Genomic DNA, 13826 nt, shown 5'->3' with positions numbered 1-13826 from the left:
CAAAATGAACTTTACACCTTTGGTGAGGGAAGTGACGAGTTGGGGAGGTGTGGAGGGAAGGGATAGCAGGGGAAAAACAAAGTAGGAGGTAAAATGCTTAATAAGAAATGTGCTCAGTATGTTACTCATGTAAATGTAACCCCTCTGTAAAGAATTTTTACAATAAAAAATCTAAATAAAGAAAAAAATATAATTGAAAGAGGGACTTCTCAGCAAATAAGATTGTACATGAGATTATTTTGGTGGTATGTGTGGAAGTTTAACATCCCATAGCTGAAACAGGCTGTGGCAGGATTCTTGCAAGTTCAGTGACAAACTGGAATGTATCTAAAGTAAGGAAGGAGGTAAGGAAGGAAAGAGAGAAGGAAAGAAGGAAGGAAAAAGAGAAGCAATGAGAGCCAGATCAAGATGCTGATGGCTCAAACATATATGCTTCATGAAAATAACAAGGAAAAAATCATTAAAAAGCCAGTCATAGTGGTGCATGCCTATAATCCCAGAACTTTGGAAAAAGGCAAGAGAATATTAAGTTTAATGGAATCCAGGCTACTTGAAAAGTTAAAGATGAACGTGGCATATGAAATGAACATATAGTTACCCCCAAATTATACCTGAGTACCAGTGATCAAGTTTTTTGGGAGCTTTAGAATAGAAGAATCAAAGTTTAATGCCAGCCCAGACAGAAAAGCCCATGGAATACTATCTTGACAAGGGAACCTGGTAGTGATAACCTGTGCCTGTCATCCCAGCAACAACAGGAAGTCTATAAAATATGAAATTGTGTCTCTGCATGTGTGCCCAGATAGCAAGCAGAATCCTCTGAAAAAGAAAAAGAAAAGCAATGATTGAGATCGACATCAATAATAAATATTGGAAAAGGAAGTCATGACTGAGCACATACCTAGGAAGGGATAGTAGGTACTTACCAAGTAAGTGTGAGGCTCTAAGTTATGACCCCAGAAGAACTAAAAGAAAACAAAAGAAAACTGAAATATGTTGAGGAATATTTTATAAAATTGATGAATTTCACCATTTCGTGAGGTAGTATAATTTTTTTACATTGCTAGCTCCAATAGAATTTTTAACAATCATGTTCTTAAAATGTTCAGCATGTGTTCCCTCTTTATGTAGGTCCTTCAAGATGAATAACTACTGGAAAATAAACCTTTAATACAACTTCAGTCAATTTACTCAATTATCACCTTTTATAGAATGATTGTCACAACTCTGGACAGTAGTGTACGTGTCTAAACATTTTCTTGAAAGTACTCATTCAGTTGTCTGTGTGTATCTAGAGTGTGGAAAATAGATATCAATATAAAAATTCTATAAGATCAAATTTTGTAATGATTCTTTTGGTATTAAAAACGCATATAGAAATTGAAACATACTAATCACTGGAAAAAGCTAATCTAGTGACAACACTATGGTGATTTTTACTGAACAGCAAAGCGTACATATATTGAGGTAATTTTATTGAAGATTTGTTACCCTTACATTACAATTCCTATGAACAATGAATGAACATTGTGAGAAAGACAAAAAAAATTGGATTTTGCTTTGAAGAAATTAGGAAGAACCATTGTCTGTCTCCCTGCAAATGAGAAGTATGCCCTTTCAAAGAATTGTTCAACTTTAGCTTATGGTAAAAATAAAACTATTCTGGGGCTGGGAAGGTGACTCAGTGGTAGAGCGCTTGCCTTGCATGCATGAGGCCCTGGGTTCGATTTCTCAGCACCACATAAGCAGAAAAGGCTGGAAGTGGCGCTGTAGCTCAAGTGGTAGAGCGCTAGCCTTGAGCTGAAGAGCTGAGGGACAGTGCCCAGGCCCAGAGTTCAGACCCCATGACTGACTAAATAAACAAATAGCTCAGAGTAAATATAGTGATTTGTATCTGCTCTTGCAAGCCAAGATACCTAACTACAGTCTGACCAATGAAGAATTTCAAATTAAAATGGGTGGTTTTGAGATTCAACATTTACCTATGATTTTCTAATTCCAGGAAGCTTCAGACTATAAAATGTATTTATGAAATGATTGTGGTTTATGTATGTACATGTTTATATATCCATATTTACAAAAGCACACATCTACATAGATGTGCATAATAAAGCTTGGGCCTTTATGTAGTTCTTTCATTAATTCTGGTGGATATAATGGCAAAGAAAAATTATATTTAATTAGTTTTAAATGTTGATAATAAAATAAAATGTCCTACTGATGTGTTGCAATCACTATTTCTCCCCAGATTACAAAAAGTATTAATCAAACTAATGATAGATTTCAAAAGTGTGAAAATCAGAAAAACATAATCAAGTACTGACTCTTCTATGTAATCTTTTATGATAACAAGTTTATTAAATTAAAACTTGTTTGACACTTACTATTCAGTGACATTTTTGTAAAGGGAAACTTCAAAATAAAACTCCTGGCTGAATTTAGTTCTGAAAGTTGGTAAGTCGGTTGCTTTTCTTGGAAAAATATAACAAAAAGTGCAAGAAATTAAAGCAAGTTAAGCAATTAATTGCTTAACTCAAATAACATCAAATATTTTATATTTTGCATACTAGTGTGACTTCCATGGGCAGCAAATGAAGAGGGCTCCAAGAGGAGGACCTGATTATCTGGGTCCCATAGACAGAAGGTAGGGTGGGAGATGAGTGTGAGCCTCAGAAAGCTACTAGCCTGTGCCCAGGAAGCTGCCCATGAAAGCAGCACTGGGCCTCACAGAGCAATTCTTCTGGTTGGAGGGCTAGTGCTTTGTCTTAATGTACCCAGGTATCTGCTCAGATAGGTGCCCATGAGAAGTCAGCATTTGGCTCACCTCAGCCTCTAAAGGGGGGGGGGACTTCCAGACCCAGCATGGTGGCTCTACCTTCGGGGTACACAAGTACCTGTCCAAGGTACTGCTCATGTTGATGCCCATAAGAGCACAGTGACAGCCATGCTGGAGTCTTGTGGCTGCAGGATCTGGGCCTCTGAGCAAGCGGAGCACAGGATGCGAGAGACAGAGTGGGAAGCAAGCGAAGTGTGTGGCATGCAGACTGCCCAGAAACACCTGCCCAGAAGTGCTGTCCTGACGGTATGCAATGAGAATCCAAGCACATTATGCTGCAGCACAGAACATAAACCAGAGTGCAGCACAAAACATAAGCCAACACACACACACACACACACACTCAGATATACAGAGGAAGGGAGTGGAAGTAAAATCCCATGTGCATGCACACACACAGCAGGAAGCCAACTCCCATAAACATTCCCATGCACCATTAGATGCACCAGAAAGACCCCAGATCACAGGAGAGCAAGCATGACAACAGGCCTACATGCACTAGGAAGCTCATTTCACTTGGAGGTGCACACGAACCAGGCGGCGCTCAAGCACCAAAGAAACCCAAGCCTGACCTGTACTTGAATTGAATCATCCAGGCTGGGTACTGGCATTCCAGAACTATGTCTCCTAGCACAGTTAGTAGTGCTTCTCATGCCTGGGAACCTATTCTATAGCACCACACGTGACCAGACGCTGACTCGCATTTTGTAATTAGGTGAAGAACTGACCTCCCCTGCTTGCCATGCCTGTGCAGCTGTGCCTTCTGCTGGGGCTTGATCTCTTGCAACTGCTGCCAGCCCTGGCATTTGGGCAGAGCTGCCCCAGGGCTCCCACCAGGCCTCCCATGCAGACCCTGTGCTGTGGCCCCTTTAGAAGTCTTGGGCCTCCTGGGACAGAGTGCGCTTCTGCTGAATCTGAGGTGCTCAGCGCACATGCAGGGCTTGCTGGTGCATCTCTACTGAACTTTACAGGGGCAACCAACGACTTACATCAAACAGAAACAACAATTAACTCCAGGGTGAGTACCCTGAAGGGAACAACTTATCTAACCTCAAAGGACACCAGAGCTGGTGCGAACCCCCAGAACTTAGCCCAGACCCTTTCCCCAACACCTGGACTACAAGACCCACTAAAACTGGGAACTGTTCAAGAGCTCCACCAGCCCATGGAGCACATCCAGCTGACCAGGCTAGATCAAGAATGACCCTGGAAGGGAGCTCAAACACCCAAGCCAGGAACTGCCTGGGAGTCATAACAGCCAACATTGGAAGAAATTTGAACTGTGTACTACAGGCTGCATAACCCAGGTGGGATACACAGCAGCACAGGTTCAACTGGTGTGCCCCAGGCTGGGGACCGGGGGCCAGGACCAGGCATGGGGATACTGTCCTAAGAACACAACCAACTCCCCCAAATTGAAGTCAGAAGCTGAGCAAATGCCTCAGCAGAGGCGGGGGGGGGCAGAGAACTCCCTGGGCATCATGCCCATGACAGCAAAAGGCCTGGGTGTCCAGGGCAAGAGAACCAGAAGCCCAAGACACCCCAGAACCCGACCCATATATCCCAGGCCAGGAATTGAACAACTCAGTCCACCAGCACCTAAAAATAGTCAGGAGCTCAGGCTGGTAAGGTGGCTAAGTGGTAGAGTGTTTACTTTGTGTGCATGAGCCCCTGGATCTGATTCCTCAGCACCACATAAGCAGAAGGGTCAGAAGTGGTGCAGTGGCTCAAGGGGTAGAGTGCTAGCCTTGAGCTGAAGAGCTGAGGGACAGCGCCCAGGCCCAGAGTTCAGGCCCACAATTGGCAAACACACACACACACACACACACACACACACACACACACAGCAAAAATCATCAGGAGCCCATGGCAGACTCCAGCAACTGAGAGAGTATATCCAGTATACTCAATCTTGCCAAAATCACCTGAAGGAGTAAACAGGAGCTGCCTAGGCTGCTCCGTCCTTCTAAGGGCAGGAACTGCCAGTGATCTACAGCAGAGAGCTGAGAACTGGGTCAGACCAGCTGCTTGGAGGTTGACCCTCAACTGAACTGAGACCAGGTATAGACTCTCGCTGCCCACCCAGAAACAGCAACCAAGCAAAGACAGATGCCTATTGACCAAATCAAAATTTCAGGTTAGTCTCTAATAAACTGAATCTCCATATGAAAATCACAGAGAAAAATTACAAGGTTTATCAACACCCCCAAAAAAGCTATCCCCAAAAGCCAGCAGCCACCCAGGGGAGAGCCCCAGGGGAAGCAAAGCAGGAATGGAAGACAAAAGCTACATCCAAGAGATGCTGGAGGCAATAACTCAAGAATTAAAGTGAGGAATAGGTCAGAAATTTAAGAACACAGGGACAAACTATTTAAAGAGATGCAGGATCTCAAACAGGAGGTGCACACAAAAATAGAGGCAGTACATCCCTCACTAAGAGGTGAGATTAGTACTTTGAGTACCAACATCGACTCCATAAATGAGTCCATTTCCTCCATGAATACTACAACGGAAGCCATCGTTAACAGAATGAATGAAATTTAGAGTATCAGATACAGAACACAGAATACACCAACTGGACCAAAAAGTCATAGATGCAGAAAAAAATCACTTACATTATGCCAAAGGGAAATCCAAGAGCAAGCAGATAGTGCCAAGAAGTTTAACCTTCATACGATTGGATTGGACAAAGATAAGGAATATCAAGGCAAGTGAATGTGACACCTATTCTACAAGATTATCAATGAAAAATTTCCCCATCCTAAAAGAGAACATCTTACCTACATAACAGAAGCATATAGAACTCCTAACAAGCAGAATCCCAGGAAAAACACTTCTAGGCACATTATAGTAAAAATGATAGATCTGAATAATAAGGAAATAATCTTGCATGCAGCAAAAATGAAGAAGGAGCTATACTACAACGGGAAAAAAATTAGAGTCACTGCAGATCTCTTCACACAGACACAATGCAAGAAAGGCCTGGGAAAGTACGATACGAGCTCTGAGAACCAATAACTGCCAGCCCAGACTGATATACCCAGCAAACCTACCATTCACGTTCGATGTAGAAATGAAAAATTTTAATAGTAAGAAAAACTATATGAATTCACAAACAATAAACCAGAATTACAAAGAATAAGAGGGGGAACACAACCTGAAGAAAGTAACTAGGAACAGGGACCAACACAAAACAGGTATTAATAGAAGTCTAGCTTAGTAGTACAGGAGGAAAGGAAAGAAGAAAAACTTAGGAAAACAGGGAATGACAAGAACCATAATGCATCTTTCTATCTTTCTATAATAACCTTAAATATTAACGGGCTTAATTCACCAATCAAAGAAAAAGAACTGCAGATTGGATCAGAAAACATGACCCATCCATCTGTTGCCTTCAGGAGACCCAACTCTCAGCCGAACATACAAACAAACTCATAGTGAAGGGTTGGAAAAGGATCTACCAATCAAATGCCCCCAGTAAGAAAGCAGGTGTAGCTATCCTGATATCTGACAAAATAAACTTTAAAATCAATGAAAAAAGACAAAGAAGGACACTACATCTTAATGCAGAGAACAATCTAAGAGGAAGATATTACCATGATCAATTTATGCTCCCCAAACATTGGAGCACACAAATATGTTAAGCAAATACTGTCACAGTTACAGAAGAAAATAGATTCAAATATGATAATACAAGGAGACTTTAAAACCCCACTCTCACTAAAGGGCAGGTCTACCAACCCGAGGATTGGCAAAGAAGCGACCGAATTAAGTGAGGCCATACCTCAAGAGGAACTAACTGACATCTACCGAGTATTTCACCCTAAAACAACACAGTACACATTCTTCTCAGCAGCTCATGGAACTTTCTCCAAAATAGACCATATCATAGTTCATGCAAGGTACTTAAGCAAATACAAAGGGATCGACATAATCCCCTGTATGCTATCTGACCACAGTGGAATCAAGCTAGTTCCCAATAACAAAGCAGAAATTACTCAAATACATGGAAATTGAACAACACACTTCTAAGCAAGTAGAGAAGAAATTAAAAAGTTCCTACAATTCAATGAAAATGAAGACACATCACAAAGAAACTTGGACACAGCAGAAGTCCTGAGGGGCAAATTCATCATCCTCAGTGCCCACATCAAGAAAATAGAGACAGACCAAGGAAATAATTTCATGTTGCAATTAAAACAGCTAGAAATGAAGTACTCTGTTTACAGATGCCCCCTGCCAGACCACCAAAGACCATGATCAAGGCAAACAGCGAAGAGTTGTTTATTGCAACCTCAAGCTTGGTCCTCTGAGCACTCGGTAACCGGTGATGCTAAGAGGCCCCGAGCATAGAATCAGCACAGTTTTTATAGTATTAAACAAGTTCACAAGTTCAGGGGGTTTCCACACAAGCAAGCTCACAAGTTCAGGGGGTTTAAGTCCACCCTGACCGCATGTCCCTTTTTCTGATGGAACACTTAGGCAACTGCTCTGTTCCTTAAGGGTGGTCAGGGCTGGTGGCAAAGTATTTTTCTCTTTTGGGGCTAATCTGAGGGCAGCACAGCTACAGGTTGGTGGGGTTAATCTAAAAATGGAGTAACTTTAGCTCTTCAGAAAAACATGAAAAAATGGAACCTAAAGTTACTAAATGGAGCCACATAATGAGGTTGGAATATTGATAGGTATTGCATTGAATTTATAGATAGCCTTGGGAAGTATTGCCATTTTCACGATGTTGATTCTTCCATCCAGGAGCATGGTAGGATTTTCCACTTTTTAGGTTATGATTTGATTTCCTTTTTCAGATTTTTAAACTTTAAAAATTTCAGCATGGAGATACTTCATTTCTTTGGTTACCTAGGTATTTTATTTTTCGTGGGGCTATTATGAATGGAGTTGCTTTCCAGATTTGAGCCACGCACTTCTCATTGTTGGCATACAGAAAAGCCATTGATTTTGAGGGTTAATTTTATACTCTGCTAGTTTGTCAGTTTTAATCAGCTTGAGTAATTTGGGAGTGGAGTCTATGGGATTCTTTAAATACAAGATCATGTCATCTGCAAAGATGAAGACATTTACTTCCTTTTTCCCTATTTGGATCCCCTTTATGTTTGCATCTTGTCTTATTGCTGTAGCTAGGCATTCTAATATTAAATTGAAGAAAAGAATAGAGAGTGGACATCCTTGTCTCATTCCTGAGTTAAGAGGAAATGGCTTTAGTTTTTCATCAGGACGGATAATGCTGGCTGTAGGTTTGTCATATACAGCCTTTATTGTATTGAGGAATGTTCCCCGGATTCCTAATTTTTCCAGAATGTTCATCATAAAGGGGTGTTGGATCTTGTCAAATGCTTTTCTACACCTATTGAGATAACCATGTGGTTCCTATCCTTGTATATAAATTGATTTTCATATATTGAACCAGTAAGTAAGCCAGGCCCAAAGAAACATAGGGCCCATGGTTTCTCTTATTTGCAATTACTTCTATATGTCTGAATCAAGCAGAAAAAGTCAGATAAGTTGATGTTAGGGAAATGAACCCCAATATAAGTATTCAAATGTGTTTTTCTTTCATGCAATTGTTTTTAACATATATATAAGATTATTTCTTTGTTACTTTGTATGTCCCTCCCCCACAGTATAACTCCTGCTTTCACTGTATTTGATGTTGGTATAATTTGTGGAGGGGAAGGGGAAAAAACAAATCATTTAAATAGGGATACAGGTGGAACCATTGCAACAATGAGATGAACAAGTCGTTATGTTGAAAATGACTTTACAACTTTGGGGGTGAGGGGAGGAAGATTGGGTGGGGGGTCGAGGAGGCTAGGAAGGGATGGGAAGGGGAAACAAAGGAGGAGGCAACAATGCTTGATAAGAAATGTGCGCATTATCCTAACCATGTAATTGTAACCCCTCTGTGCAGTATTTTCACAATAAAAAATTTAAGAAAAGTAAATAAAATTCATTCTTAGTGCAGTGAAGCTTCTGTTGATTGGAGTGAGAGTACAGCACAGAAGAATTTGACTAGAGGATAGAACAATCTAGGACAGCCAAGCAAGTAGTGAGATTTATTTTTTTTTAAAGATCTCCCAAACAAAGAAAACCACCACAGATACAACAGCAAACACAACATTGCTGGTTTCTGTGGTCCTCTCCAGCCATTCTGTGAAGATGTGCAGGCATAGCTCCTTGACTTCAACTGGGGATTGTGGGAAATGAGCTCTCTGGAGTTACACTGTGGCCAGTAAAGGAAGAACATCATAAAACCTTCCAACACTTTATTTTGCTTTGACGGCTTTTTATCTGGGAACTCTTAACTGGCTGTGTGCTACTGGCTCCCAACTATAATTTAGTTACTCAGTATGCTGAGAGCAGAGGATCTTGGTTCAGAGACAGCCTGGTTAAAGTGGCTGAGAGATATTTAAATACAGCTAACCCACAAAAACATGGAGCTGTGCCTTAAGGGGCAGAGGCTCACCTTAGATTCAGATCCTAGCCCTTCAGTTCAAGCCCAAGAACAGGCCCCCAAAAGAAAGGAAACAAAGAAAGGAACAAAAACAAAGACAGAAGTATTCCCAAATTTGAGATTCAAAACTTGCTGCCTTTGGTGAATGGCTGGTGTCACCCAGCAGATTGGAATTTGGGGAAATGACTTTTCTGGTGCCTCCTGTGGACAGAAGACAAATTTCTCCCTAGCACTATTCTGCAGGCATTCTCTCTCTCTCTCTCTCTCTCTCTCTCTCTCTCTCTCTCTCTCTCTCTCTCTCTCTCTCTCTCTCTCTCTCTCTCTCTCTCTCTCTCTCTCTCTCTTTCTCTCTCTCTCTCTCTCTCTCTCTCCCTCTCTCTCTCTCTCCCTCTCTCTCTCTCAATCACAATCTCTCTCTGTGTGTCAATTTGAGAAGATTCTGGGGTATGAACTCAGAGTCTAATGTGCCCGTGAGCATTTGGATTCAGGGCTAGTACTTATCACTTGAGCCACACCCCATATCTGGCTTTGTGGAGGTTAACTGGAAACAAGATTTTCATGGACACCCCTTCCTGGGCTAGCCCCAAACTCATATCTCAGCACAGTGAGATATGTTTTAGAGCTATGAACCAATGGTGTTGAAGTGGATATTTTTCTTTTAACATTATATCTCTCTTTGCCAGCTGGGATTCATGTATGAACAGCAGGAAACTGCAAACCCTATTTTGAACAAGGTTGTGTTAGTCTTTTAAGAAGAGGCACATAGAAATGTCAGTACAGTTTAATTGGGTTCCCAGAAGTGTCTCATGATGAAAATAAAAGCTAACAATGTACCTAGATTAGTGTCTAAATATACAAAAGGAAGTTATTTCAAATAATAATCAAATGTAATAGAAAGTAAATGTAGACACTTCCTAAAAATCTAAAGAAAATGTAGACACATTTTGTAAAGATCAGTGTAGCCACACTTGAATGGGTGTGGGTGTATTTGAAAAACTGCCAGCCAATTGAAATTCTGGCAAGTGAGCTCCCTATTGCCACCGTGTAGGGAAGAGGGGGATTATTCCCTACCACTATTCTTCAGGCATTCTAACTCTAAGTCTTTCTTTCTGTCTACCTTTTTGCTTTGCTTTCCAGCCATAAACTTGGCTTGGCTGGGCCCATGAACATTTGTGCTTGAAGCTAATACCCAACAACCTGAATCACATTTCTACTTGTCACTTTTTCATGGTTACTAGGAAACACTGGTTTCATCTATGTCCTTGTTTGGTTGAACCTCAAATCTCCAAACTCACATGTCAGCTTCCTGAGGGTTAGGCTTAAAGGGACAATAGTGTTTGAGTAGGAATTTTCTTGTAACATGTTATCTGCCTTTGTGAGCATGACATTTCAAATCCTGGTTGGAACCAGAATGTGCTAACTTTTTTTTTTTCAGAATGTGCTAACTTCTTAAGAAAATGTACACAGTATAGATCCAGTATAAGCAAGTCCCTAATAGTGTCTCACAATAAAAATAATAACTATATACACACACACTAATATTCAAATATATGAAATACAGCTCAACGAACTGAAAGAATCTCATGTTATAGGAAGTAAATGTAGACACTGTATAGGCAGAATTTAGTACACATTAGGTTACTTGCAGGACTGGAAAGTTGTCAATGGGGTCTGAGGCATACTGGACCACTCTGGTATGTATATTGAAATGTATTTCCTCCAAACAATCCAGAAAAGTATAAAAATAATTACATAATTACCCTAAAAACAACAACAAACCGAAGGAAATCCATTGCTGGATTCAGTGGCTCTGTGGTGCCATCCAGTGGAGAATGAAGGCACAGTATCCTAACATCAGCTAGGCATTCTGGGAAATGAGCTTTTTGTTGTAATGGTCAATAATTGAAAATACAAAGAGTACGTGGTAGTTCAGGCTTATGACAACAGGTGGAACATTAGTTGTAAGATTTTCAAAAATTCATCTAATTAGTGAACACTAATGGAACACATCTTGTAAAGCAAGTTTGTACTGAGCAGTGAAGCATAAAATATGATGGCTGAATAGTGTAGAATTCTTGTTATGGGAATTGTGGTAGAACACTAAAAAGTCCTAAAGACAAGGTGCCGAAACTTACACAGTAAATAAGAAAGACCACATGTTATATGTATTGTGATGTTTAACCGTGCTTTTAATATTAACTTGTTTCTGTTTTCTACTGTCAGTTTCATGTATGCTAACATTACTCAAATAAAATAAAGTAACTGAGAAAATTGAGATAATATGCATGTTTTCATAGAATTTGTTTTAATTCCCCTTTTCTGTTCCTAATGTAGGCCTGCCTTTGACACATCTTAGGTGATTTCAAACTTCCCACTTCCACTTTCTTTGCTACCATCACCTCTTCTGTATACAAATCATCAAGTACTTACATTAGAAAGGAGGTGAAAGATTTCCTATTAAATGACTGTGGGGAATCATTTTTCAAGATAAGAAGTACATAGCCTGCTGTTGAAATAAACCAACATTTTCCTCTCAAGGGCTTCCTTTAAATAAGAATAAAAAAGAACATATATCTTAATTAGCATGCCATTTTATTGTGTAGATAAATTTTAGGTGTTTGCCAAAACATTTTAGTGCATTTTCTGCCAAATCTAGTTCTCCATTGGTATATTACTCTTAGGATGATTGGGGGTGTAATGACGATTGCTGATGAGTTGAACTTGAAAATGGTGCAGCAGATCTGTTGGGAACGATGGGAATGGAGCAGCTTTGATTGTGCGCTTGTTGTAGCAGGTTGGAATCAGGAGGATTATTGGATAATACATGAGGATATTGAGTTGGGAGAGCAGAAGGCTCCATCATCAGTCCAGAATTACAATTTTGTAAGGGGTGTATGATCTGGTATTGACAAGTGGAAGTTGTAACACAATTTACCATGTGTCCATTAGCCTGGGTATAGTTTGAAGCACATGCAAAGTGGCCACATGATTAAAAATGTCATGTTGCTCTGCTCTAATTGGTTCTGATGGTTGAACTGATGAGGATGTAATAGAAAAGTCATTTCTGACCACGTAAGTTGAACTTGCAATCATGTGACTGATAGAAGCCTGCTTTATTGGAGAAGGCAATAAATTTCCTGAGGTTGAAAGGAAATTTTCTCCATTGATTTCAGAAACGAATTGACAATTAGCATTATTCACAATACCTTCTGCTGCAAAGTGCTCTTTGTTGTCTGGAAGTGGAACCAATGAAGCAGCTCCTGGAGAAACAGTTTTAATCCGGACTCTTCTTTTCATTCTTGCTAACAGGTGGGGACAACCTTGCTTAAAATTTGGATTATGGTAGCACAGCAACTGAAACCAAAGAAAAATACATTTGGAGATATTTTAATGAGTCAGTGCCTAACCTAGTGGAAGAACTCAGAGACTACAAGCTAATCTTATTGGTAAAGAAGACAAAATACGTATATTTACTTTCATTACTTAAAATGTACTTAGGAGAAAACAACCATATACTAAATCCCAGAAATATTATTGACTTCAAGTGAAAGTATGCTTTGTTGTTACAGCAATGAACTTTGTAAGTGGCTTTATCCAGAATTGATTAATAAGATTCAAAGATGCTAGCAAATTTTTGGTAAATTCTAAATGTTTAAGCATCGGCTTGTTCTTAGATTACAATTTTTCTTTTTACTAAATTTTCAGTTAATTTCTGATTTGGTTTTATTCTAGTGTAGTGAAAGGTGAAATAAAACATCAGTTAATGCTTAAGGGAAAAAGCCTATGTAATTAGAATTACCTTGCTTAAAGCAGAGGTTTCTTTTTCTTCCACAAGGAAGTCAACCAGAGAAGCAGATCGTTGAAATCGGTGCTGAATTTTACTGAACCCATACAGATTCAGTTGTCGAACTACACTTTTCATACTTTTAGTTTGAAAAATTTTGAAAGGATACTTTCTTATCAAAATCTCTTCTTTAAAGAGATCTTCCTTAATCACAATAGAAGTTCCATCCTCACTCCACCAAATAGACTTGAATTTGTCACTTTCAACTATTTTCCAAAGTTTTCTGGGAAAGGTCAGGGAAACAAAATCATTGTCTTCATCTGGTTCAGGTACACAAAGTGTTGAAAGAAGTCTCTGGACCCAGGTTGTCTGAGACAAAACAGGAAAAATAATTTCCTCAATCTTAGACCTTAAATCAGCCTCCTCAGGGAGAGAGTGATCACTAAAGGAAGGTAGTATGGAGGTATCTGACACCGTGTTGTGGTATTTGGAAGTCTCTGGCATGTCTGAAAGTACCTCCTCCATATCAATATCTTTTGTCCTCAGGGACTCATCCTATCTTCACAAATTGAACACCACAGCCTCAGTAGACCTAAATACATAGACAAGCCTAGGCCAGTATAAGAATTCTATGACATCATAGGAGGTCTTTTGTATCCTAGCACCTGTTGTCAGAACTTGTCCTTACCACTCTGATGCTAATCCAGTTATACAAAATATACAAAATGGAGACTGCT

At 39.9% G+C, this 13826-nt stretch overlaps 1 protein-coding gene across 1 annotated transcript; it reads right to left on the bottom strand.

Annotated features, from left to right (window-relative positions):
• Positions 1-11982: 11982 nt before the first annotated feature.
• LOC138829997 (heat shock transcription factor, Y-linked-like) lies at positions 11983-13614 on the bottom strand. Its single transcript, XM_070026474.1, is given in 3 exon segments — positions 11983-12272; positions 12275-12659; positions 13105-13614. Coding segments are annotated over 3 exon segments (1185 nt in total).
• Between the last annotated feature and the right edge of the window lie 212 nt (positions 13615-13826).

Source organism: Dipodomys merriami, unplaced genomic scaffold (genome assembly GCF_024711535.1).
Source record: "Dipodomys merriami isolate MVZ:Mamm:240054 unplaced genomic scaffold, mDipMer1.0.p SCAF_18, whole genome shotgun sequence".
Lineage (NCBI taxonomy): Eukaryota > Metazoa > Chordata > Mammalia > Rodentia > Heteromyidae > Dipodomys > Dipodomys merriami.
The sequence above is the reverse complement of the archived record's forward strand: the minus strand, read 5'-3'. Positions and strand labels throughout refer to the sequence as shown.